This window comes from Leptonotus elevatus, chromosome 13 (genome assembly GCF_054856555.1).
Source record: "Leptonotus elevatus isolate MCC_2025b chromosome 13, RoL_Lele_1.0, whole genome shotgun sequence".
Taxonomy (NCBI): domain Eukaryota; kingdom Metazoa; phylum Chordata; class Actinopteri; order Syngnathiformes; family Syngnathidae; genus Leptonotus; species Leptonotus elevatus.
The window spans coordinates 14,932,104-14,957,200 of NC_141251.1; the positions used below are offsets into that span (position 1 = coordinate 14,932,104).

Below are 25,097 nucleotides of genomic sequence, written 5' to 3' on the forward strand. Positions count from 1 at the left end.
TTGTTTTTTTAGTATTAAAGGTGTATTTACTGTTATAAACGCATAAATTGGGCATGTTTTGTCATTTTCAACTGCTTGAATAGTTTATATTTATCAAATTGAGCTGTCTGCAAAACTTTCAAACTGCTTATTGAGCAGATTTCTCACTTTACTGTTTGCTGCCTGCGGTGGTTAAAAGGGTGGCGCGTGCTCACACCTGCATGCAACAAAGCAGTCGAGTAAAACGGCGATTGAGATGGTGGAGAGATGTGGAGAGATAGCAACGTGGTGTAAGCTCGCCATTTGCGCGCCAGTGTGCAGGCTGCAGCTCCTGCGTTTCCCCACGCATGAGACTGTGTGAAACATTTTTTTTCTTTTCTTTTCCCCCCTCTCTCGTTTTTATTTGGACACCCGTTTGGATTTGGGCAACGTTTGCGTGCGGGGATCAAGCATGACACAATGCGCCGGTGTCTTTCCTCCTTAACTCTTGCTCCTCGGTGGCTCCGTGCAAAGTGGTGGATTTCCCCAAGCGGAGCCTCCTGGATGCCCACTCCACCATGGGACGGGGTGCCGCGGCACTTGAAGGAGAGGCACCCCGGAGAAGTGCAGTGACGGCGGTGCAGTGAGCGCCCACCCGCTGCTGTTGATGCCTCCTCCGATGTGGAGCTTGCCGCTGTCCGACGCGAGAGTGGTGCTGAAATTTGGATGATGCCTGGCCAGCGTCTGCAAGGCTGCCGCTCCCTGCACTTGAACGAGGACAACGGCCGCTTCGCGCTGCTCGCCCTCCTCATCATCTTCTACCTGCTGTGCGGCGCTGCGGTCTTCTCGGCCATCGAGAGGCCCTCCGAGCTGCGGGCTCACGGCCGCTGGAACGGGACGCTCCGCAACTTCAGCGACACCTTCAACATCAGCCTGGGGGAGCTTAACTCTTTCCTGCGGGAGTACGAGGCCGCCATCGCCGCTGGGATCCGAGCCGATGCGCTTAGACCACGATGGGATTTTACAGGGGCTTTTTACTTTGTTGGAACTGTGGTGTCAACCATAGGTGGGTGTTTTATGATCTATGATTGCGGCATCAAGTCATTTCCTTGACCCCTGCATCCAATGGTTCATATTCTAACTTCCTGACAAACACATCAATAAGAAACAATGCGTGATTATTATTGAGGACTTCAAGCCAGTTTCCCCAAAATTTAATTAAGCCACGGCAGGTATTTTACATTTAAAAATATCATGGAATGCCACCAAATGAAAATAGTACAAAAAGTGAAAATAAGATTACAATACTGTGTGCGCCTTCTGCCATCTAGTTGGAGAGCATGTAATCCTTCTTCCTGTCAATATACATTGCTGCCATAGATAGATTAACAAAGATACATTATTTTTTAATAAATAATTTTCCAACCAATTAAATTAAATAGATTATTTGCCGCAGATGATCGCAAGTATCGATACCCTGAAATAAATCTGGGTATCGGTCCTATACTGATATCTGGTATCGGTACTTGCCCATTATCGGTACTTGTGATGACGGCCGATAACAAAATCAGCAGAAAATCTCTGACCGTTTTCTGATCAGGGACGAAAAATTCAAAATTAGAAGAATAGAAAATTGCCATTAATTTCATGCAATTTTAAGGAAAAATGCTACACTTGGATTTATACAGCTCTTGTCAGGGTGTAACGTGAGTGTTTAAGGGATGGTGGACCCAAATGCAGGGAAACAGGAATCAAGTGCAATGCATGGAACTTTAATTACCCATTGGGAAAAAGGTGAGCAGATAACCAAAACTTGGTGGGACGTGACTGGACTGGTCACCATGACTGGACAGGATGCGAGTGGACTGGTCGCCATGACTGGAACGGAGCATGACGTGACAGGACCTGATTTGCCTCGACTTGCTGTGGAGTGACTTGACTTGGCTGGGGCTTTGGCTTCTTGGCTGTGGCGATGACGCACAAACTTCCACACATAACATAGGCAATGCACCCACACCGACTAGACAAACGCAACAGACTAAATACACTAACACTAATGAGGCACACCCGGGGAAGGGAAGACACACACAGGCGGATGTGTATGTGTATGTGGTCAGTGTGTGTGTGGATGTGGTTTGTTTCTTCCCTTGTCTCGACAAAGGAAGAATCCAGGAACACAAGACAAAAAACACCAACCACTGACAAAAACAAGAACACCCATAACAAACAAAAACCAAACCCAAACAGAACTGAAACATGACAGCTCTTTCTTTAAAATGATCTGTCATCGTTTTTTGTTTGAAAATGTTCCTATCAAAAGTATTAGTGTTATCGGTATTTGGTATCGGTGACTAATACTGGTAATGATGTTGATCTGAAAAATGGGGTATTGAACATACTTTCCTGTATCTATCTATCTATCTATCTATCTATCTATCTATCTATCTATCTATCTATCTATCTATCTATCTATCTATCTATCTATCTATCTATCTATCTATCTATCTATCTATCTATCTATCTATCTATCTATCTATCTATCTATCCATCCATCCATCCATCCATCATCCATCCATCCATCCATCCATCCATCCAATTAAGAAATCAAGCATGCTGTAAAGTGCAAAGTATGTAAACTATTCAGCAACACTAACTTGTCCCAAATGTGCCTGTGGTATGCAAACAAAAATATCCCTCATGGCACAAAAGACTATACCCATATTATTGACCGGTGTGGGCTTCTGTCCCATATAGGCTCCTTTTCCACTGGCTTCCATGCAGAATATAACAGATGCGAGCATTGCTGTTGTTTCTCTAAGTCATGTGTTACATTTTGGCTGTGAGGGGCTTTTGGCAAAGGGCTGACATCGGACTCTGCCTGCCATTTGGAACAGCACACTCATTCCGAGCTATAGGACAGCACCCATGGGTGCAGCCACATTTCCATTCAAACCAACTGGAATGTCATCAAGTGCCCCCTTCTGCATCCCCTCCCAACGCACCCCCCTGTAACATTTACTCGTGCAATAGGTCAGAAAAGAGCAAGTGTCCCTCGCAGGATATCCCGCGGGCCAATGCTGTGGTGATGGCCTGCATGTATGATGGCTTTTACTGTCCCACCCGGAGCATAAAGTTAAATGATGGAGGAGGTGAGCTCAGGTGATGGTCAGGGGGGCAGTCACTGTCTGACCTTGCACTACACACACCTATACCTGATATAGAGTACACACACACACAATGATGCCCTTGAAACGAGTCAGGTAACTTATTAGACGTTTACTTTCATCCGATCTTCTCCTTGTGCACCTTCCGCTTTTCTTACATAAAACACCCAAAGAGAAAGCTCCAGAGCAGTACATGCACTCATCTCACTCGCTGTGTTTGTGTGTGTGTGTCTGCTTTGTGCTTCATTCGTCGCACACGCTTCCCCCTGACAAACAGAACCCATAAACTGACTCAGCCGTCTCTGTCTGAAAAAAAAGGGGTGATTCGGAGGTTCTCGCCAAAGTGTTTCATGCGCTTGCATGGGTTTCTGTTTGGAATTCTATCTCGCTTTGATCTGCATACCACCCCCACCCCTTTGGCTGGTGTGCGGCATGAGCTGCTGATATGAAAGGGATATGGGACCTCCCCACACAAGGTGTTATCGCAGCGGCATCCCCCTGCAGCTCGAGACAATCCTCACAAGCACTTTCGGCTCCCACTCTTGTTGTCATAGAGGATTCGGCGCCACAGTATGGCTGTGAAGGATGAAAGTTGCCTACATTTGGGTAGCCTACATTTAAGCTGCACTTGCCAAGTTGGGGGAATACCACAGAGAGCAATGACGGAAGAAAGAATTTCTGCTAAAGCGGTCACAAGAAGGGCAAAAAAAATTTGGGGGACTAACATTTTGTTGTGTCAATAGGCTGTTCACAGACATTCTATGTCTTCAGCTCTAGCCACTGCCTTTGACCTTTACCATGGTATGGAACAATTTAATGACTGGATGGATGGATGGATGGATGGACATGCATCATTGTGCCTGCATGCATCCACACTTGGTTTGCCTAAATGACCATAATTATGGGTCACTCTGCGATCATCACCCTCAAAAATTGTCTAAAAAGGATTTCAAAGTAACCCCTTGAGTTGAATGTTCTTCGGAAGTGTGGAACTGCCAAAGTGGAGTGAACATTTTTGACTGGCAAATACGTTAATACGTATTGGCAAATGCGTTGCAAATATATTTAACATTTTTGCATTACGCAAAGTGCGTTTAAACGTGTTTGTAAATACGTTCTAACATACTTGTAAGCTAAATGCTAACAAATTAGCATTTTTTTCCCACATAATGCCCATATCATGGAGGGAAATGCCAAACAGAAATAATTCACTGAAAACATAATAAATCTTAAAAAATTACATACAGTACAGGCCAAAAGTTTGGACACACCTTCTCATGCAATGCATTCTCACTGAAGGCATCAAAACTATGAATGAACACATGTTGGTATGTATTTAAAAAAAGTGAAATAATTGAAAACATATTTTATGTTCTAGTTTCTTCCAAATAGTCACTCTTTGCTCTGATGATTTTATTTTGCACACTCTAGGCATTCCCTCAATAAACTTCAAAAGGTAGTCACCTGAAATGGTTTTCCAACAGTATTGAAGGAGTTCCCAGAGGTGAGAATGCCAAAAGTGTGCAAAGCAGTAATCAGAGCAAAGGGTGGCTATTTTGAAGAAACTAGAATATAAAACGTGTTTTTAGTTATTTCACCTTTTTTTGTTAAGTACGTAACTCCGCATGTGTTCATTCTTAATTTTGATGCCTTCAGTGAGAATAAAAAAGTTATAATTTTTCCTTTAATGCCACTGGATATGTGCATCCACAGGTCAGTAATAAACCATAAAAATTAAGAATAAACAACGCTTACTTGCTTGATTGGTATAATGGAGGTCAAATGTAAAAAAATATGTTTTGCATTTAGCCTACAAGTACGTTCAAATGTACTTTGTTAAACGTGCAGAGTATTTACAAATATGTTAAACATATTTGTATATACGTTTGATGTTCAAATATGTTGGAATGTATGAAAAAGATAAGTTTTGAATGTTTGCTCGTCAATAATGTTTAAACCACTTAGGCAGTTCCACGCTTCCATAGTTTTCTATTGATTATGGTAATTGGTTTTTTTTTGTACCTCTTACGTTTTTGTAGGAAAAGACTCCAGAGCATCTCTAGGTGTAAACTTGTTGCTTAGTCTGCTCTCTTTTGATGGAATCATAGATGCTTATATTAGTATTTTCTGTCACATTGAATAGGAAGTTAGAGGAGGCAAGACTGCAAGACAGAGTCAACTATTCGCCGTCTTGGCAGTGAAGAATGTATTATTTCGCACGGACCGCAACGAAAGTGCGTGGGGGTGGTGCGGAGGACGCGTTTGTAGGGCTGGGACGCAGTGTGGCGCAGCAAAACCCGCACATTCGTGACAAAAATCCGTACACTCGCTTGTTCGCCAAAATTGAAAAATGTGAACTTTTTTTCGCATTTCGCCTCGCGGTAGCTAATCGGCTTCGAGTACTAGCTACGTCCCACACAGCGTCCTGTCTGTTGTCACCACTAAAGCAACAACACGGCCAGTTGGGACCGAATGGTGAGCAATGAAGTAGCATACAAGTGCTGGTAAGTGTATTTACTTGCTGTTGACGGCCGCCGGATTGCCACTAAAAAAGCGGAAGTGCTATCAAGTACCTCAAAAACCTCTCGCTGCTGGAGAAAATAGTGCCCAGGAAAGAAGTGGAAGCGGTTGGCGGTGCTCTCTTTTTGTTGACTCATAAAGTGCTCTACAGTCGTTCACCAAGGGACACGCTTCCTCCTCTCCGGTGTGCGCGAATGCATGAATGAGCGGAAATTGTTAAAAAAAAACTCTACGCGGTGAAACGCTAGTGAAGGAAGCGTTCCAGATCGCCTTTTCGGTTTTGGTGTGAATGTAGCATTAGGATGAGTGAAAACCGCAACATTCTCTCTGGTCCTTGTGGCAAACACATTGCTTATTTTCCATAAAAATACAGTGGTACCTCGGAGTTAGAACATAATTCGTTCCTACGAAGTATTCAAAGTCCAAATTGTTCAACCTCCGAAACATTTTTTCCCATAGGAAATAATGTAAATGCAATTAATCCGTTCCCAAGCTCCAAAAACTGAAAATTCCTATTTTGATTTCTATTTATGTTTTTTTTTTGCGTTTACAGTACAGTACAATATTTAAACAATACAAATACCTTAACTTACCTGTTGTGGTGTGATGGCATCAGTGGATGATAAATGCTATGTTAATGCTAGCTTTAGTTCAGTGCTGAGTTTGTGTATTTTACATTGGGGATTTTGTTAGACTACTAAGCGGTCCTTGCGTGCGTTGTTTAACGTCAGGCACGTTGTTGAACAGCTAAGGGGGGTCCTCGTGCCAGTATTTACAGAAGTAGTCACGGTAGTTACAACAGCGCGATAATCTCCTTCCTAATTCCACTGTGGTTCGTAGCACTGTATGTTTTTCTTTGCTGCCACTGGCGCTGTTGTCTTTCTTTGGGCCCATGGCGAAGAAAATTGGCGTGGAAAAATCAAAATGCACTCGCCTGTATGGAGCACCTCCGGGAGTATTCACGATCTGACTGGAAATGAGCAGTGCATCGTCTCAACTACCGCAACGTGAGCATTCGGCATTGCTCGGCTTCGCTAGGCTTCGCTCCGCTTCGCTCCGCTTCACTCGACTACCCGTTTTCAAGGTACGTTCGGCTTAGCTTGCTTTGCTTGGGTGTTCAAACTCTGAAAATGAGTTCAAACTCCGAGGCATTTTTTACTCCGATTTTTTGATTGAAGTCCGAATTGTTATGAGTTTCGAGACGTTCAAACGCCGAGGTTCCACTGTATCAGCCAATGAGTCCACCAAGCTCCCAAAGAGTAATTAAAGTTTACGCCCCCCAGTTCTTCAAAAATAATAATGACAAGTAAAGTTACATGACAGCCAACAGCTCTATACAAACAATAACGCTTATTCAAGTTCATGCGTTGGTCTCTTGACAAAAACAGAGGGATAGTATAACATAGATGTGACAGCTTTTGATATGTAATGCTTCGTCAAAAAATGCCAGATATTTTCAAAAACCACATCAACAGCATCTGAGATAGTGAAGTGAATCAGCAAAAATAATTTTACTCTTATTATCATATTCTTATAGAAGCCCAAGTTGCTGTTTATTCTACATCCAACACATTTGCGTTGCCCCGCCTTGGATTCACTCAAAGAGAATTCACGGTTCATTAACGAGGGCACTTGAGTGTGCTCGGTAAACAGACATTTCTATTAATACATCTGCTATTTATAACCTTTGAGACTGATTGATAGCTGATGGCTGCCAATTAGAACAGCTCTCCAAATCTGTTTATGGGGCTCGAGATCTAATTTCGGCTCATTTTCGTGCTTCAGCGGCATCCAGGAGATGTTCTCTGTTGTTCGGAAGTACTCGTGAGTCGAAATCAGGTGTGCTTGGTGATAAACAGGGGCAAACCAATTAGACTAGTTTTCCATATCATAATCAGTTGCAGATTTGTATATTGGCTTATTGCTCTTCCTCATTTTATCCCTGGCAGGCTAATGCTGCAGACTCGGTCACACTTAAAGCCACCCACACTGAGAAGTCACAAGTGCAGACAAGGGATAGATGAGCAGAACAAAAAGCTGGCCAGATGCACAATTCCATTAGAGAGTATCAAAAATTCTACCTTTTGTTTGACACTGTCAGAGAGGCATTAATTAAGCCTACAGTACTGAACAGAAGTCGCCACGAGGTTTTAGTTTTATATAATGACCCTTTTTCACAGCAGCCATTATGACTTTTAAAACATAATAAGACACAGTAGACTTTGACAAATGAATATAAAACTAATGTCCACTACATTTTGTAGAGGAATGGTGCATAAAGGAACACCCAAGTACATTTGTGCAACTCCCCAGAATCGTATTAGCATCCTGCTTCTGTGCTCGATATCACTATTAAGCAATTTCATAGCTAACAATTAGATGGACAAACAATAACAAATACCAAGCCCTGTAAATTGTTTTCATTTTTATCAATAGTTCCGCCTTTTGTTTTCTACTTAGAGGCAATAAAGTTGCAAACTCTGTTTTTTGCTGACACTATTGAATATTTTTAGAATTGATTATTCTATCAATTATACCATCGATTAATCTAATAAATGTATAAAATTTTATTTTGCATTAAAGTTGATTAGAAATAATTTTTTCCTGATTATGGTTTATGAACCAATTAGTGTTTGGTTTAGTTTTTTTTGTTTTATTGCACTATTCTATATGACAGAATAAAACCCTATATGACAAAATAAGAGCGACTACACAAAATAAGAACATAGCAACTGCATAACAACTGATAACATCAAAATCAACTAAATGACTCAATGACCCAACCCAAAAACACAATCATAAAAACTATGACATGAGAGGGACTGATGTACTCACTAAACGTATGAAAATGATTCAGTTACTGGTTTGGTCATTGTTTTCCTGAAGTGAAAACAGATTAAACACAAAAGAAAATCGAATTGCTTTCATGAAGGCGTACAGAAATCTGAGAATTATTACAGTTAAGAGGCTGAAATCAGAAGATTTGGACAAGTTAAAAAATGGCTCCAATCGTTTACTCCAAATAAAATAGCTGTCAATTAATTTAATAATTGCCAAATAAGGGGCCTAGAATGTTAGAAATACAGGCGTACATGAAAATCTATAAGCCAATCATTTATTTGGTAAATGAATAAATAAATATCAGATTATTAGAATATACTGTTAAGTTATCATGTTTTGCCATATAAATAAATATGAGTTGAGTTAGCATTATTCTCTCAATCCTACATCACAACAAATTACAAACATAGTCATCAATGTTAAAATCAAACCTCTCTGACAGTCTGACAACTTCGAACCATTTTTACGCCCAGGATTTGTCATGGATCCCAATAGGCAGTGCAGGTGTACCTAATGGAGTGTAGGAGGTAAGATCATGTAAAACAAGCCCTTGTTTGGGGATGTGATGCAGCCACATAATGGCGGAGCCTTTCTACCATCCAGGTGCGAGGCATGTCAGTCAGCTGAATCCAGGTGGATGCTATAATAAAGTAATTAAGGTAGTCTCATCAGGCTAATGGCTCTCTCACTGTAATGTGCACTTTATGTTCCTGCGGCGTGCGCACGGTGCCGCGACTGCAGTATATAGCATTTCCTATAATGATGTGTAAATGATGATGTGTATGGAGCGTTTTAATGGGACTGACTTTGAAAGACAAAATCATGGAAATACCTACTTAACTGGGGCATGTGAAGACAGACGAATAAATATAGCTTTCATTTCGTTGCTGTGCTTTCTTGGGCTACAAAGAGTGACGGTTATCGCATCGCTCAGCAGCTGCCGAAAATAAAACACAACTAAGACGATCCATACATTTAAAGATGGATATTTATTATATTATCTTGACAGTTTAAGGAAATTAGTTTCTGTCATAGTTTGACAGGGCAATAAAACTACTATATTACTGTATATTCACAACGCCAATAAAAAATAACTGGACAAATAAAAGCCGACATGGCACATGATATATCGAGTGACACTGACACCATAAATGCACGATTATGCCAAAGAGCAACCATTTCATTGTGAAAGTTAAGGAATAGTACCAACATGAAATGGTTACTAAACTATATGATGTCATTTATGAGAGACATCACAGTGAGTAAACAATAAGAACACTCACATAAGCAATGAAATACACATTCATTAAAAAGCAATGAATTGGCTTACTCACGTATGTGCGACCCGGGACCCCCCCCCCCCCCCCCAAAATAAATAAATAAATGGTTTTAATGTACGCTGCTCTGAGGTCACAAGACAATGTGACCTCAGACGAGCGAACCGTGCATTTTGGCACTCAAGCAATTTAATAGGTCACATGACTCATGTACCGATTACGATTAAACGGTCCGGTGCTTCCTTGCTGACAATAAAGCAACTGCGTGGTTATTACTGGCGGTGCTTGTGATCAATGAGGTGTTTTTTATAATGCGGTTTTAACAGTAATCTGCAATCTATAAAACTTGAATTTCTCCTTAGTGAGTCTTGCCGTACAACTTTTACACTCGCAAACAAATTTTCTATACTACTTTTCCTTAATAGGGTTCCTGGTAGGCCAGAGCCAACCCAAACCATTTTTTTCTGTTAGCAAAAAATTAAAACAGATATAATCTAATCGAAGGTCAATTTGTTGACATCATAAAACTTAGTAATTAACTGTATAGGCAATGTTTCAAGGAAAAGTTTACGTTTGTTGAATAGCATTTGAATCCAACCAAATATACTCCATCACTACACTACTACAGTTCCTTTTAACAAGCGTCTCAATATGACCTACCTTTTTCTTTTTTTTTCTTTTCTTTTTTGGCACACGTCATTTTGCCCTCCAGTGTCTTTAGATGTTCCACGCTGCTCTGTGAAATGACAGACTCAGACGAAATGTCACTGTTAAAAATGGACAACAAAGGACCTGCAGTCGCAGCAACAACACTGGGGGTCTCTTTAGATAGTGTGCAGTCCTGAGCTCAGCATAAAATATTTTCCGTATAGCGGAGGCAATGAAGAAGAACAGCAACTATGCTCAAGGAGAATTCATCAGTTAGGCATAATGAATGTTTGCTTTCAAGCTGACTTCTCTGAAGTGAACTTTAAACAGGACAGACAAATGAAATAGAGCGCATGGTTATCCCATAGTATCGTGTCGCAGTAATCCAAGATGATCGACTCGTAATGTTTGGTTAACTTATCTTTCTGTCTACAATAAGACTATCCGGATACCCATTGGATCCAATAAGTACATTAACTCACTTTGAACTATAACAACAGCGGGCCGGGTCTTGTTTGACTAACAAGTCAAAGGCAAAATTAGATGACAGTGCAATTTCGAAGCTTGTGTGTGACTTTTCAGGCAGAAAGTTATTATTGTAACTATGACAACAAAAGCCAACTCACATTAAAGTCATGGATGTGCAGTGAAAAGACAATAAAAGGGTCACAGCAGGCCATAAAAATCAATCTTGCTGGAAGGCCAAGTGAAAATGTTCAAAGTTTGAACAACTTTAGCCATCAGTAATTCACGGAAAAAAATGTGCAATGGTGCAATGCAGAGCGCAGCCAAACGATCTGATCAGCACCAAGTGTGCACCATCACAGATGACAGGGATTACAAATGAACCTCTACATTAACAAGTAAAAGAAGTACATGGCATGGAGTAGGAACATGTAGCTGAAAAAATACCGTACATAGCTGAGGCAGTCAGCCATTTTGGCCCATAATACTGTACATACTACTGTATGTCTGCCAGATCTAACAGGAGTTTGATCTCCTGCCATTAAGTTTTTGTGCTGTCCACTCCACCACGACCTTTTCCCCAGCCTACATGTGCAAGTTTTCTGTTGTAATGTCTTATTTTGTGGCTTTATGTACTGCGTTTTTTTTTCCAGGTTCACACTGTGCCTCCCTTTAAAGGTGACAGAGCTTGAGCCTGGTTTTGCGCCCTGTTTTTTTTTCTTTCATCTAAAGCCCGTATCTCATTGAGTGGAAACACTTGCAAAGCTAGCAAATGTGGATTTCTTGTCAGGTTCGTTCAAGGTCGCAACGTTCGCTAGATGTCCGCCCCATTTTGAATTTTTTTTTTCCTCAAATTTCCTTACGATAAGAAAAAAAACATTCAAACTTTGTTAGTGAACGTCATGTCTTGTCTACATGATTTATTCCTTTGAGGGTTTTAAGGAAGTCAAAATCGATCCCGGCTTTAGCTTGATGAGTTGGGAACAGAGACAAACAACCATTCACACTCACATTCAAACCTTCAACACGATTTGAAGTCTACAGCGTGTGTATGTTTTCGGATAGTCACACAGAAAGGTTTGAGATTCAAACCATCGTCTGCTCTGTGGCAGCAAATAAAGTAGCAGTAAGTATGTAACCGTCCGTCTCCAATCATGTTGGCCTCCGCTCCTGAAATGGTGTCGGACATCCCCACAAGTCACAGCTCGGAAGCAAGTGATGCACATAGAGATATGTGCTGAAATTGACAAAACGTTTAATAGATTAAAATCCAGGCCGCCGCCTTAAAAGCCTTAACAATGTTCCACAATAAAGCCCTATATGTATCCGCGCACACCTCTGCAGCATCACTGCAGGGCATAAATCTATGCTGACTCGCGAGGGCGTCCACCCGACCACATACTATAACTCAAAGACTCAAATCATGGCAGTGAAGTGATCCCAAGAACAGTTTAGAGGACACGGCAGATTTTTCTGAACTTCTTCCTCTTCAAAATGATTAGCGTTTCACTGATTGTGCTTTCTGCATCAGCGGAGCGCAGAGACAATTTTCTCTGTGTGTGCTTCGCACCCCGCGGTCACCTGACCCTTTTCCTCATCCATTCTAATCTGGACAGCAAGTTAAGATGTTTTTCTCCTGTTTAAGATGAATCTATCCTGGGAGTCACTAACAATATAGATGGCGCAGTCCACATAATAAAGCTGAGTTGCCCACATGACCTTTTGCAAAGTAAGCCAAGAATTTAATCTCTGTAGACCTGAGGACAATTTGGAAGGTTGAGATGCAAGTTGATTTCTGTATTATCTGGACAGCTGCGCTCACATTATATGACAAAACACTCTCGTCGGACATGCTATCTAATGCGGGAAATAAAAAAAAATGTGCCTTTACAAAAAACAATAATGCCAAGTGAGTACAACTGCTTCCTTGGGTCAACCTGAATAGGTGTCAGTGGTAATAAGACAGCAGCTGTTGCCAAACAAAACTATTTGGCAGTCATCCATTTGCCCTGAAACGAGAAAGACGGCGCGGCTGTGTAAATAATTCTAAAAGCTACCAGCTGAGGAAAACAACAGTGACAGTGTAGTTTAACAGAAGATTGCTTATGAAATGATCTGAAACAAAACAAACAATTACAGACAAGTACTTTCCTCCGGGCAAAACAAACAACTAAATAGAACAATCCTTGCAATATAATTGCAATCCAGTGCAATACAGCACACAAATACACCTACTGGAGATCTTAGGGTCAGCGGGTGTTTCAGATCTTCATTCATTGTACATCCTCACCTGGGGGATCCAGGCCGGGGTGATCAGTTCCTAACTTGTGTAAAGTGGCATGTTGCGCCATAGATCCCCTCTATTGATCCACAGCCACCATGAGACCTTTTCTGCAGCCTCAAGGATGTTCTGGAGGCTCCCATGCTCTGCAGTTCTTTCATACCAAGGAGCTTTCGTGTAAAATGTAATGAGTAGTCCATAGGTGAAGTAGCCTTCACTGCAAAAAGGACTGTAGAAAATGTAAGAACGACATATAGTAAAATAAGAAAATTATTACTTCACATAAGCAAAATTATCTGCCAACAGAACAAGAAAATTTTGCTTAAAATTACCTGTAAGATTTTGAAAAATAAGAAAAGGCCCATATCAACCACTGCGGTCTTGAAAATAGTATTTTCAGACTAAAAAACTGTAATGTAAAAAACTTTTTTCTAGCTGTAATAAATAGAACCATTTTCTTAAAATGCATGAGTATTATTTTTTACGCTTGGATAACTTAGCCTGAGTGTCAAGCAGGGAGGTAACCAGTCCCATTTTATTTGTTATGACCTAGCCAGGAATTGAACCCAAACCTTTCAAGTCTGAGGGTAGGCACTCTACCACTAGACCACTGAGCTGGTACTGAAAGAAGGAAAAATTAGCTTAGTAAATATAACAAAATGAACCATATTGCACTCATCTGTTATCATACTTTTTTGCATTTATCTTATTACTAGATTATGCAAAATCTTAAAATAAGAAAACTCATGAAACCCCAGTTCAGGGCCTTTGATGTTGGTTAGTTGTCATCTGTCATCAAATGTGGGAAATGCTTATTTTAATCCTCACAGTACTTAAAACTGGCTGTTAACACTCAATGTCAAGACTGCTTGATCAAATAAGATAATTAAGTAATACGTATCTTAAAATAAGCACAATGATCTTGCCTGACAATTTCATTTTAAGTAAAAATAGCATGTAAGCAAATTTAGGTTAAATTTAAGAAATTATATCATACTTAAGATTTTAGTTTTTGTAGTGTTGACAACTTTACTTCATTTTTCTCAAAACGAGAGACGGGAAATCCAGATCCAGAAAGTAAAAACTGACACCGTTTGGCTTTAGCCACAGGTGCTTGTACTCAACCGGCAGGTAAAAGAGCTTGTTTCGTTGCCTGTTGAGTAGAAGCACCTGTGCTAAAGCTCAACTGTATCATTACACAGATATGAATATCTGTTAACATAGCTCATCAAAAACCTTTTACACCGCCTGCTAAAAGTGTAACTTTTTCACTTTTTTTTCCAGGTCACTGTTCCATATTGGCACTAAAATGTAATGCGGAGGGAGGGACTTTCTGTCAATATTCTGCCTCATGATGAAGTACTAAAAGAGTAACAGGTTAATTTTGGCTTGTAAAAGAAGAGCAGGGAGATGAATTGTGCCCGCTGCTTTGGCATTTTAATTTTATGCATTAAAATATGTTTTGAGTTAAACTACTATATTAGTGCAGCTGCTGATATAGCGTGTAATTGTTTCCATCAAAAGAAACAACATTGTATTTATTCGTCTTTTAAATCAGTGATTGTATTAAACGTAGCCTTTCTTCGATTTGATATGTGTAGCTCAGCTGCAGTAGCAGGAGTTTAAAGCTTTCTTCCCACACAACAATGCAAATTAATTAAACTCTTTAAGACTCTACATTTGACCGTAAATGGATTCACAGTGAAGGTATTTTAATTTTTGTAATTAAGTCTGCTTCTTCCCGTGAGAAATTACCAACATGTCAAGTGAGTCGATTAGGATTCCTTAAAGAAGCTTTCGTGTTGTATTGATGGATATTATAAAAAAATATTGCTTTTATAGTATGATGAATAATGGCATTGTCAGTGGAAAATGTTTGTATAGTGTGATGTACATGGGAGGCACGGTAGCGTTAAGGCTTCCATGCATCTATTTTCGATGGCGCTTTTCCTCAGCAGGTCGTGAGTGAGCTGGAGCTGTTTCAATTCACTTTGGGTGAGAGGCAAGATCTTCCCATGGCCAGTTGCCATAGTCAGGCATGTGAATGTGACATGGATAGAGCGGGTGGATATTTCTGCTCATTTCATATTCCACAAACAAAATATGAATCAGGATACCATGTTTAGACTAATAGACGCATGTAGAACATATTGTGAAGAAAAGTTTTGATAGCCAATGAAAATCTAGAGTAAACATTTTTGATACAGCTTTTGCATTGGTTCTGCTCAGATTGTGTAGAAGGCGAATCTAACATTGTGGCCAGCAAATCTGTTATTGGATATTTTCCAGCTTGCAGACTGGGAATAAAACAAAGTGAGTGATGAGAGAGTTAAAAATCAATTTACTGGTGATTGAGCATTGCCGTATAATCTAACTGAGACAGCTTGCTGTTTTTCACCGTTGCAACACAAAATCATTTTTTGAGGTGTTTGAAAGATAGCAGTCATGGTCTATTTCTTACATGAGCAAGATTTGACAGGCCTATTTTTCATATTGTTCAAGAGATTCCTGCAAGTCTTCACATTCTATGTATGATCACAGAGATGCTGTATCAGCGACTTTTCTGCTGAATATGATCTGAGCGTGCCAGTGTTTCAAAGGCTCCATCAGGACAGGTATGTTTGCTCAGTGGGGATAATAGCACAAGGCTTTATGACACTCATCTCATATTCAAACATGGAGGGCACCTACGGTGTCATGAAAGAGCCAAGGACAAGGCCATTGGATCTATCAGAGGGACGCTATTAATCTGATGGCTGAATTGCTCTTCAGTGGCATAAAAGGACACATTCATGTCACCATTTGCAGTTGCATATCTTCATTGTAAGAGTCATTTTATACAAAAAGTTGCAACTGTTTTTATTATCATTATTTTTTTATCCAGATTCATTTAGAAGCAAATTCCAAAATAATGCAAATGCATGTGTTCAATTGTTTGCAATGGACAGGTTTATAACCGAAGAACCATAAATAGAACTGACCGTGACATAGGATTTTTTTTGTTTCCATTTTACAGTGTGTTTGGAATCACACAGCATCATGAAATCGACTGTGATTGACTTTTGCAGTTTCCTTGTATTTTCATTTAAAAAAACAAAACAAAAAAACATCACCCTATTGTGACCTATTACACATATGCTAGCATAGTGTGAATGTTCCTCTTATTAAATAGAGTACAGTGCCAGGAATCTTGGCAGCTCTTCGACAGATGGTCTGGTAATAATGTCGCTTGTCATCTCTTCCTTGGCCACTCTGTCCTGTCCCCACCATGGACCCCCACCTTGCTGCCCCATGACTAATGATTTCCTGTTTGTCATGGAAACACAATCATCAGAGTAGCGGGCACGCCTGCCGTATTCTGCTCCTTCTTCCTTCGGACCAATTTAGGAGCATGGTGGGAGCAGCCAGTTGGACTGGGAGCTTGTTTGTAACACACTTTCATTAAAGACACAGGGTGCCAATGAAAGGAACAATTTGGACAGTTTGTTGCAAAAACCCTTGAATGGTCACTCTTGGTTCTCTTCCACATTTTCAACACATTAGTAGTATGTCCAAATACATTGGAGTTAACCATGCTTGCCACCTTCTCTATTGTTTTTAAAGTTTGTTAACAAATTAACTTTTTTGTCGTCGTTGCAGCTTGTATGTGTAGGCGCAATTTTATATTAGCCTCTTAGATAAAATGGCGAAAACTCGCATAGCATTAATGTTGGACTTTGAACAACATTTAGAACTCTATTTTCATAAACAGCGCAAGTCGGGCACGAGGCGCGATGAAAATCTGCACAGGGGCAAGCTAGACTTTGTTTTGGTAGTCATAGATGTGCGCAGCTTGACACATTTTTAAAAGAGTATTTTGCGCCATTGTGGGCGTGAACACAGCCGATAGCCAAGGGTGGATGCTGTAAAATGTGATCAACTCCAACTCAGAACAAACCCTAACTTATTTGTTTTAAAGTTTATGTTCACCCTTGAAAATAAAAACAAAACTGTGTTCAGAAGCCAACTGCAAAAATACAGTAACTGTGTCAGACATGCCCATAATAATTGTATACATACTGTAGTGTAAAAGTGTTTTTGTTCTGTTTTGTTTTTCCTCACTTCTTCCGCAAGGAACACCATTTTCTGGTATTATACATGAGGGAAATCTGTCATTTTTACCTCCTAAGTACTCCACCACCAGTTAATGTTTTGCACTTTGTTTCTCGATTTGGTGCATTAAGACGCAGCAGGTTCTGCAGCAACATTTTTACACTAAAGAGCTCCCTGCTGGTTCTGAACATAAACATAAATGGAAAAAAGAGGGAACTAAGACATTCAAGTTCCAAGCTCAATACATCCAAATGAGAAACTAGTTACAGTACGTGATCAATTATTCCCTTGCTTGGCATCCCTCGACATTGAATGTTTTTTTTTAGTTGTCAGGTTGGGACGTGGGGTGGAGGACCCAAAAGCAACAAGGCAGGGATGCCGTCAAAAAAGGGGATTTAATTAAGAAAAAGTAGTGATGGCAAAATCGAAACTGTGTTTTGGCACGTACCGGAACCCAGGCGAAACTTGTGAGTCGAATCGTGTTCCTTAATCTGTCTCAGAATCAGGATGTCACGTGACAGTCGGGTTCCATTGCGCCTCCAAACGTCACATTGTTTCAGCAAATGCCTTTTCTAAAATTAAATAAAATCCAACCATTGCACTATATGAAAATGTCTTAAATCTGAAATAAATCCTACCTAAGTATACTTCGTATGTAAAATAACCCTGCTGATTCATCGCACTACATGATAAAATGTCAACATCCTCTTGAAGACTTTGAACATGGTGGTTGGTTTAGTGGTAACGCACCCGCACGAAGGGCTGAGACAAAGATCCGTTATCCGTGGCATGTTTTTCCAGATCATTATTTTTCCTCTCTAATACTTTCTGTCAAAACTTGATGCCCTGTTGCAAAAAAAAAGCCTTTGTAATGTAGCCTGTTGAAATGTAGTTTTTGATTAAATGTGATAGCACTGGGGTTTTTAGCAAAGCATTTAAGTCATGTTGAGACTTAAAAACATACCAAGTATCAGCAACAAAAAGCTAATTTGTACTTCTATACTTATTTTGACGGGGTGGGGGTTATTCAGTTTTTGTTTCCCATGATATTATTTCTCTCTCTTATGGCGTCCATTACAATTATAGCCCATTTGCCATTTGTGTAAATTAAGTTATGACAGACAGCTAGTAGTTAGTTTCCTTACTGGGGAGCTGGCAACCCTGATCTACTGTTTGATTGTAATATTTTACACTTGGCCACCAGATGTCGCTGTGGGGAGATGTTTCGAACGTTCCAAAAAATCGACTCGTTTTGTGAATCAATCGTTTCAAATGATTTGATCGTTTCATTGTTCAATTTCAGGAAATTATGACTACAGGACATGGCATGGGTGTGACAATGACAATGACTCGACAAGAAATGAAAGAAACCAGGAAACTAAATACACATAGTAACGAGACAACGAGAGACACCTGGACAAGACACACGTGGCTTGGAAGCTTGGAAGCTGATTAAGTAACACCAGGGACCGGGATAACAGGAGGACATGATAAAACTTGACGACACTAAGGAAAACATGACCCATGAACAAAACTAAGGCCCCGTCCAGACGGAAGCAAAGCCGGTTTCGTTCCTCAAACAAATCTCGTACACACAGAAGCATTTCAAGACTTGCATGTGTCCAAAAGAAGACGCTGAGGACGTTTAACGTCCTCAGCGTCATGTAATGTATATGCCAAGTCTGTGTTGTAATGTATATGCCAAGTCTGGAGTGGCACTGTAGCGCAGCCACTGGGAGTTAATGGAAAGCGTAGAAGAAAAATCAGCGAAGAAGAAAAACTGTTTGTTTTTTTCTAACTTTATTGCAATCTACAGAACAAACATGGCTTTGAATGTATCGAAACAACATGAAAAAGCCAAACACAGGAGAAGTGACAATGGCGGGTATTTCAAGTACAACACCACTTGTTGAACAAATGGGACGGCTGGTTGTCAGAGATACAGAGATAAAAAAAAAAAATGGACTGTAAAAAAAACAGTGGACTGTCTTCCCAGTCCATTTGTAGTCCCCCTTCATATACCAAAATGCAAACTTCGTATAAACATCCTGTTAGGTCCATTGCAGCCACTTGACTCAAAAAACAGGGAATGAAAAACATTTACAAATAAGAATGGAAAAACGGCTTCATCAAATCCAGTACGCACGTTTATAGAGTTTTTACTGTATATTGCATAAATGTAACTAATATTTTGAGTGTTCTGTTTTCCTGTTTGTGAATGGATGTTAACTTACATGATGAAACAGCTATCTTTGGGCACATAGTACAACACTGTTCGATAATGCTATTAACCTTCCCATGCTACAGATAATCTCTAATCAATAGTTGGTTCTTACCCAAAGCATTTGTTTTGGACTAGCAAGAGAGAACTGCTGTAAACTGCTTAGTCTCTCTGCTTGCTGCTGAGCATGTGATGGCCGAATCACTACAGTCCAGAATTGTGTTTTATTTTGCAACATCGCATTTCACCTCCCTGTGCCTGATAACCAAAGTCCAAAGCGGCATCTTCTTTTGCTCTTAAATCTGTCAAATGGTAAATTATTGATACAAATGGTCCAATCGCTGTTCCTGCTCAAACCTCTGGTGTGTAATTACATTTGCAAGAATCATTAGCTATTGACATCATTCTCTTGTGAAGATGAGTGTAGTTAATGGTGATGAATAAATATGCTTCTATGGGCTCTGGTGGAATTAGCACACGTATGTTTTTCTTATCGGGTTTTGCTGAGTTAAATTGTTCAGTGGTGGCTGGTGCAGAGAGTATGTTTCCACCGAAGTCAGCAGCATCATTAGTTTCTGCTGTCAACTTCCACATCTAATCGTGAATCTTGGTGAATAAAGTCATCCTGAAGCATTCAGGTGTAGCCGCAGCATGCCTGTCCTTTGCGTTGTGTTTTTCTTCTGTTGTCACTAATCCGTCTTGACACTGCTCTGGAGTAATAGCTCTGTAATGCTACGCTCAATCGATGCCTGGTGCCTTTGCCTCTCTTAGGTCATTTGCTTGGTAATGAGAGACGGTGCGCAAGATGGTCTCTGCTCGCTTTGTAGAAGATATTAAGTTTTCACTTGGGCTGCAAGAGAATTGGGCTGCTAATTAATTAAATATGGAACTCAAAGGTTTTTGTCTCAGAGGTTAATTTGGGGAATAGCTAGCCTTTACCTTGCCTCGTTGTCTGTTAGTGGACTTTACCAGTAACATACTGCTGACTAGTGCTCAGCTGTTGCTTTTCCGCAATATGTACACTTAACCCATGTATTGCGTGTGAGGTTTTATTCCTTGTTATATCTTTGAAACCATCTGTGTCAATCAGTAGTGATCTAAATGACCCAGCATGTCAACAGGCCTCACGAGAGTGCTTGTAGCTGAGCAAGATAAGGTCGAAAAAGCCATTTTGGGTACCATAAAAGAAATGCTGTCTCGATATTGATGTCATTTATGACTGGCCAAGGTTGGATATAAAGGTGCTCAATGCCAAAAGGAAAAAAAAGTGCTTCCCTAAAGGTGAAGGATGGAAAAACTTGACACTTGACCATGTCCGGGACGTGATAAAGATCAAGCTAATGTTGATTTCACAGCATGGATCTATTACTTGACAGATGTACCGTGTGCTGTTCATTGGATAAGGCTCAATACGTGTATATTCCAACTGATATTTTACGTTTGTTTTCATTAAAATTTTGTAGATCTGATTTCCAATAATTGTTTTGTTTTGTTTGTTTGTTTTTTTGTTTTTTTTAAGTGATTTCCAATAATTTAAGGTTACTGTATAGTTACAGTGCATTTTATTTTTTGGAATTCATCCTCAAAGTTCAAGTTCAATGTTTGTGGGCTTGTTTTGCACCTTAAGTGCGGTACACGTATACCAACATTTAGCCAAAATTTTAGCATTTTCCCTCCCTTGCCATCAAAGGACTGTCGGATGTATCTGAAAGATTATCCTGGGCTTTTGGTGCCCAGAAACCAATTGGAGCTAAATGTTAAACCGCTTCACTTTGCTCATCTAAGTCCTAATGCGTTTTTGGTCAACACCTATTTCGATCCAGAACCGGATTCCCTCATTGTGATGTGAACAACAGCATTAGCCAATTAGGATTTGTCCTCAATCGTGCTTTTTGCTGGACACAAATAGAGGAGCATTTGGTTGTGTGGACTGTCTGTATAACATGTTATTCACCACAGCAAAAATAACAAAGAGTTTGTAGCCGCAGTGCTGTTAAGCAAACAGTTAGCTTAGCCTGTCCTATTTCTTCTTCTACTAATACTCTTTCTTCTTCTTTCAGAATAGATACCGTACAGTGCCATGCTGCCGCTCTCAATAACATGTTATTCACCACAATTTAAAAAAAAAAAAAGAAGAAGAAAAAGAAAGAAATGACCATTTGTAGACGCAGTTTAGTTACCAGATAAGAAAACAGTTAGCTTAGCCTGTTCCATCTTCTTCTTTGCGGTTGATCCCCTCTCCAGTACACAGCTAACTACTTGTATAAGTGCAATAACAGTATGGAGACAATTTAACAATGTACTGTAATTTTAAGGAACATTTCTGCACTCAAACATCTGTCACATAGAGGTTACCTGAGAGCCGCACCTGTGACACTTGAGAATGACAAACACGCCTCTCTGCCTCCGCTTGAACACTTAATGTAATTGACTCGAAAATCAGATGATAGTAGGGAGCCATACTTTAAAACTGGGGGAAAATAAGCTTAGCTAATATGTTTTACAGACATTATTGTCTCCCCAAGTTGACCCTTTGTCCTTGAATTTAGCCTTCTCACGAATAGTAAAAGCGTTCATTCAGCAGCCACTGCATCATGTTCCGAGTCGTTTGTCAAATACCGAACGATAGCTGAAAAGACCAGGTGAATCTTAAAAGACAAGACTAACACAAAAGTGACATCAGATGGACAATCTGAAAATAAATGCAGATCAAAGCTCATGATAAATGTAAATAGCAAGTAAATGCCAAATGAACCATGAAAACAATCCAGATTTGAACTTAAATTCATTGTCTTGAAAAACCTGTGCACTGACCACAATACCAAACAGTCACTTTGTCATGATTGCCAGATCACGTCCCTCAAGCAGACACAGTGGTGCCTCATTCCAATCATTCCATGTCTCAACCATTTCCAAGGACCATTACACAGGCGTTCCCTGTCCCAAGGGCCACAGAGGGCCTTGCAGCTAATAGTTCAGATCTCAACCTCGGTCTCTCTTGTTAAAATACTCAACGCTGTGTTTACACTTATTTTTAAGTCTCTTCAAACTCATTCTGACCTGTGGAAGGACTCTATTTAACACTACCCAGGAGTCGAACCGCAGAAAGAATTTGACTCCTAATGTGGAATTTCTCCTCTGTCTCTGCAGGTTTTGGGATGACAACACCTGTGACAGTTGCAGGCAAAGTGTTCTTGATCTTCTACGGGCTCCTGGGCTGCGCTGCCACCATCCTCTTCTTTAATCTCTTCCTGGAGCGCATAATCACATTGCTGGCCGTTGTCATGAAGGCTGTGAGGGAGAGGAGGATCAGAAACAGCGGCCTCCTCCCACCGGGAGTTCAACGGGACTTCTCGGCTTTCTGTCTCCCCGGGTGGAAACCCTCCGTTTACCATGTAATGCTGATTCTAGGCCTATCAGCTATCACCATCTCCTGCTGTGCTTCAGCGATGTACACCCCCGTAGAGGGCTGGACCTACTTAGATTCGCTGTACTTCTGCTTTGTGACCTTCAGTACCATCGGCTTTGGCGACTTTGTTAGCAGTCAGACTGCAGCTTATGAATACCAAGGCCTCTACCGGGTGGCCAACTTCCTTTTCATGTTAACAGGAGTGTGCTGCATCTACTCGCTCTTCAATGTCATCTCCATTGTTATTAAGCAGGTGCTCAACTGGATGCTGGAGAAGATGAGCTGCTTGTTTTGCCAGCGTTGCAATAAGCCCAGCACCTTCCTGGGCAGACGTAACGCCATCCGGCCAGGTTCCAAGGGTCGCCAACCGCCATACATGGACGCACCGTGTGACAGTGACACTGAGGGCCGCAGAATGTCTGGGGAGATGATATCTATGAAAGACTTGGCTGCTTCCAACAAGGTGTCGCTGGCCATCATGCAGAAGCAGCTTTCCGAGTCAGCCAATGGGTATCCCAGGACAGTATGTGGCAGCTCACGCCATAACGGTTTCTCTGGGGGAGTGGGTGCCCTGGGCATCATGAACAACAGACTGGCAGAGACCAGTAACTCCAGGTAGAGGATTACCAATACACTGTGGGAGCAGATACGTTGGAAGAAACTCTATTGTGAAGTCAACATGCTAACCCAAATGCACAGGACTGTATGGATTCATGTGGTTCACATTTCCACTGTGATGACAGGGATCCTTGACTATTAAATGCTGATGGCATGAAGAAACATCAAGCAGCAGGGTACATTACTCAAGTGACAACCGCCAAACACCCAAAATGGAATCCACACGCTCTGTTTATGAGACTGACATGTATTGTAAAAGAGCCAAGGGAAGCATCTGGAGCAATGTCTTTTGTTTGTTTGTGTAGATACATATGAATGTCCATAATCAGTGGTGATATTAACATTTATGGGAAGTCAACCCAAAAGATTTCTTTACAATATTATATTCTACGCGGCCCTAGTCTAAACATGGTATTCCGATTAATATTGTGTTTGTGCAACATGAATTAAGCAGAAAAATCCACCTGATTTTATTCATCTCAGGGGGGCGGCCATTTTGTCACTTGGTCTCGACTGAAAATGACATCACAGTTGCTCAGGACTAAGGTCAGTTTGCAAAGGTCGCGCGACCAAACTCAGAAAACAGGTGAGCCGTGATTGGTCACCTGAACCCTAAAGAACTGTGATGTCATTTTCAGTGGACAGCAAGTGGCAAAATGGCCGCCTTCTGAAATGGATAAAAACATTATTTTTATTTTATTTTTTCGAGTTGACTTCCCCTATATAACAGAGTATAATGACTGGATGATACAGCACATACCAATCTATGCATTATCCATCTCACGTTTTGTTTTTGCAACATGTTCTATGACATTCTCTTGACTTTGCGTGTTATCTTGACATAAGAATGGCAGGAAAGCATTTTATAAACATGATGTAGCATATTTGCTGGGGCTGCCTTGGGAGGTGCTTACAGTGTGTAAAACCAACAGGCAACAAAGAGACATCTTGCTTTTCGCTCTTACTCGCAGTGGAGAAAAGACCGCGGTTAAAAAAAAAAAAGTCAATTTCTCGAGAGAGTCACCAGCCCGCTTATCAGCTCTCAACACGCTTCTGCGGCCAAAGACTTTGACTTGAAGGGTAAGAGGTACCTTCCAATGTTGCCTCTCTCCTCCCAGTGGTGTGTGGAAAGGAAAACAAACGTTAAAGACTTGCAATGTATTAATCACTCTTTGTACCGAGGAAATGTATAAGAATAAATGAGATGTAAGTTTTTGTTTGTCTGAAGGAGATTATGAGGAGTTAAGTGGGTTTATGCTGCGGGCACATCATATGCTGAATGATGCAGATTGAAAGAAGCTGGGCCAGTCTAAAGTGGAAAGCAAAACCCTGAAGGATTCTCCTCACTCGCATTGATTTCTCTTTTTCTGGGTATTTGCTGCTTTCGTCAAGGGAGGTATCATTGCAGATACATGTCTCTCTCTCTCTCTCTCTCTCTCTCTCTCTCTCTCTCTCTCTCTCTCTCTCTCTCTCTCTCTCTCTCTCTCTCTCTCTCTCTCTCTCTCTCTCTCTCTCTCTCTCTCTCTCTCTCTCTCTAAAACAAAGATGACCCAAAAGCCTGCAGAGCTTGATTTTTCTGCTGATTTCAGTGCAAATGTGCTGC

General features: G+C 40.7%; 1 protein-coding gene across 1 annotated transcript; it reads left to right on the forward strand.

Moving 5' to 3' along the window:
- Nucleotides 1-281: 281 nt before the first annotated feature.
- Nucleotides 282-24,951, forward strand: kcnk12 (potassium channel, subfamily K, member 12). Its single transcript, XM_086093114.1, has 2 exons — nucleotides 282-1,024; nucleotides 22,618-24,951. The coding sequence occupies exons 1-2, from the start codon at nucleotides 685-687 to the stop codon at nucleotides 23,493-23,495; spliced, it is 1,218 nt and encodes a 405-aa protein (XP_085949240.1). The 5' UTR covers nucleotides 282-684; the 3' UTR covers nucleotides 23,496-24,951.
- Nucleotides 24,952-25,097: the final 146 nt, after the last annotated feature.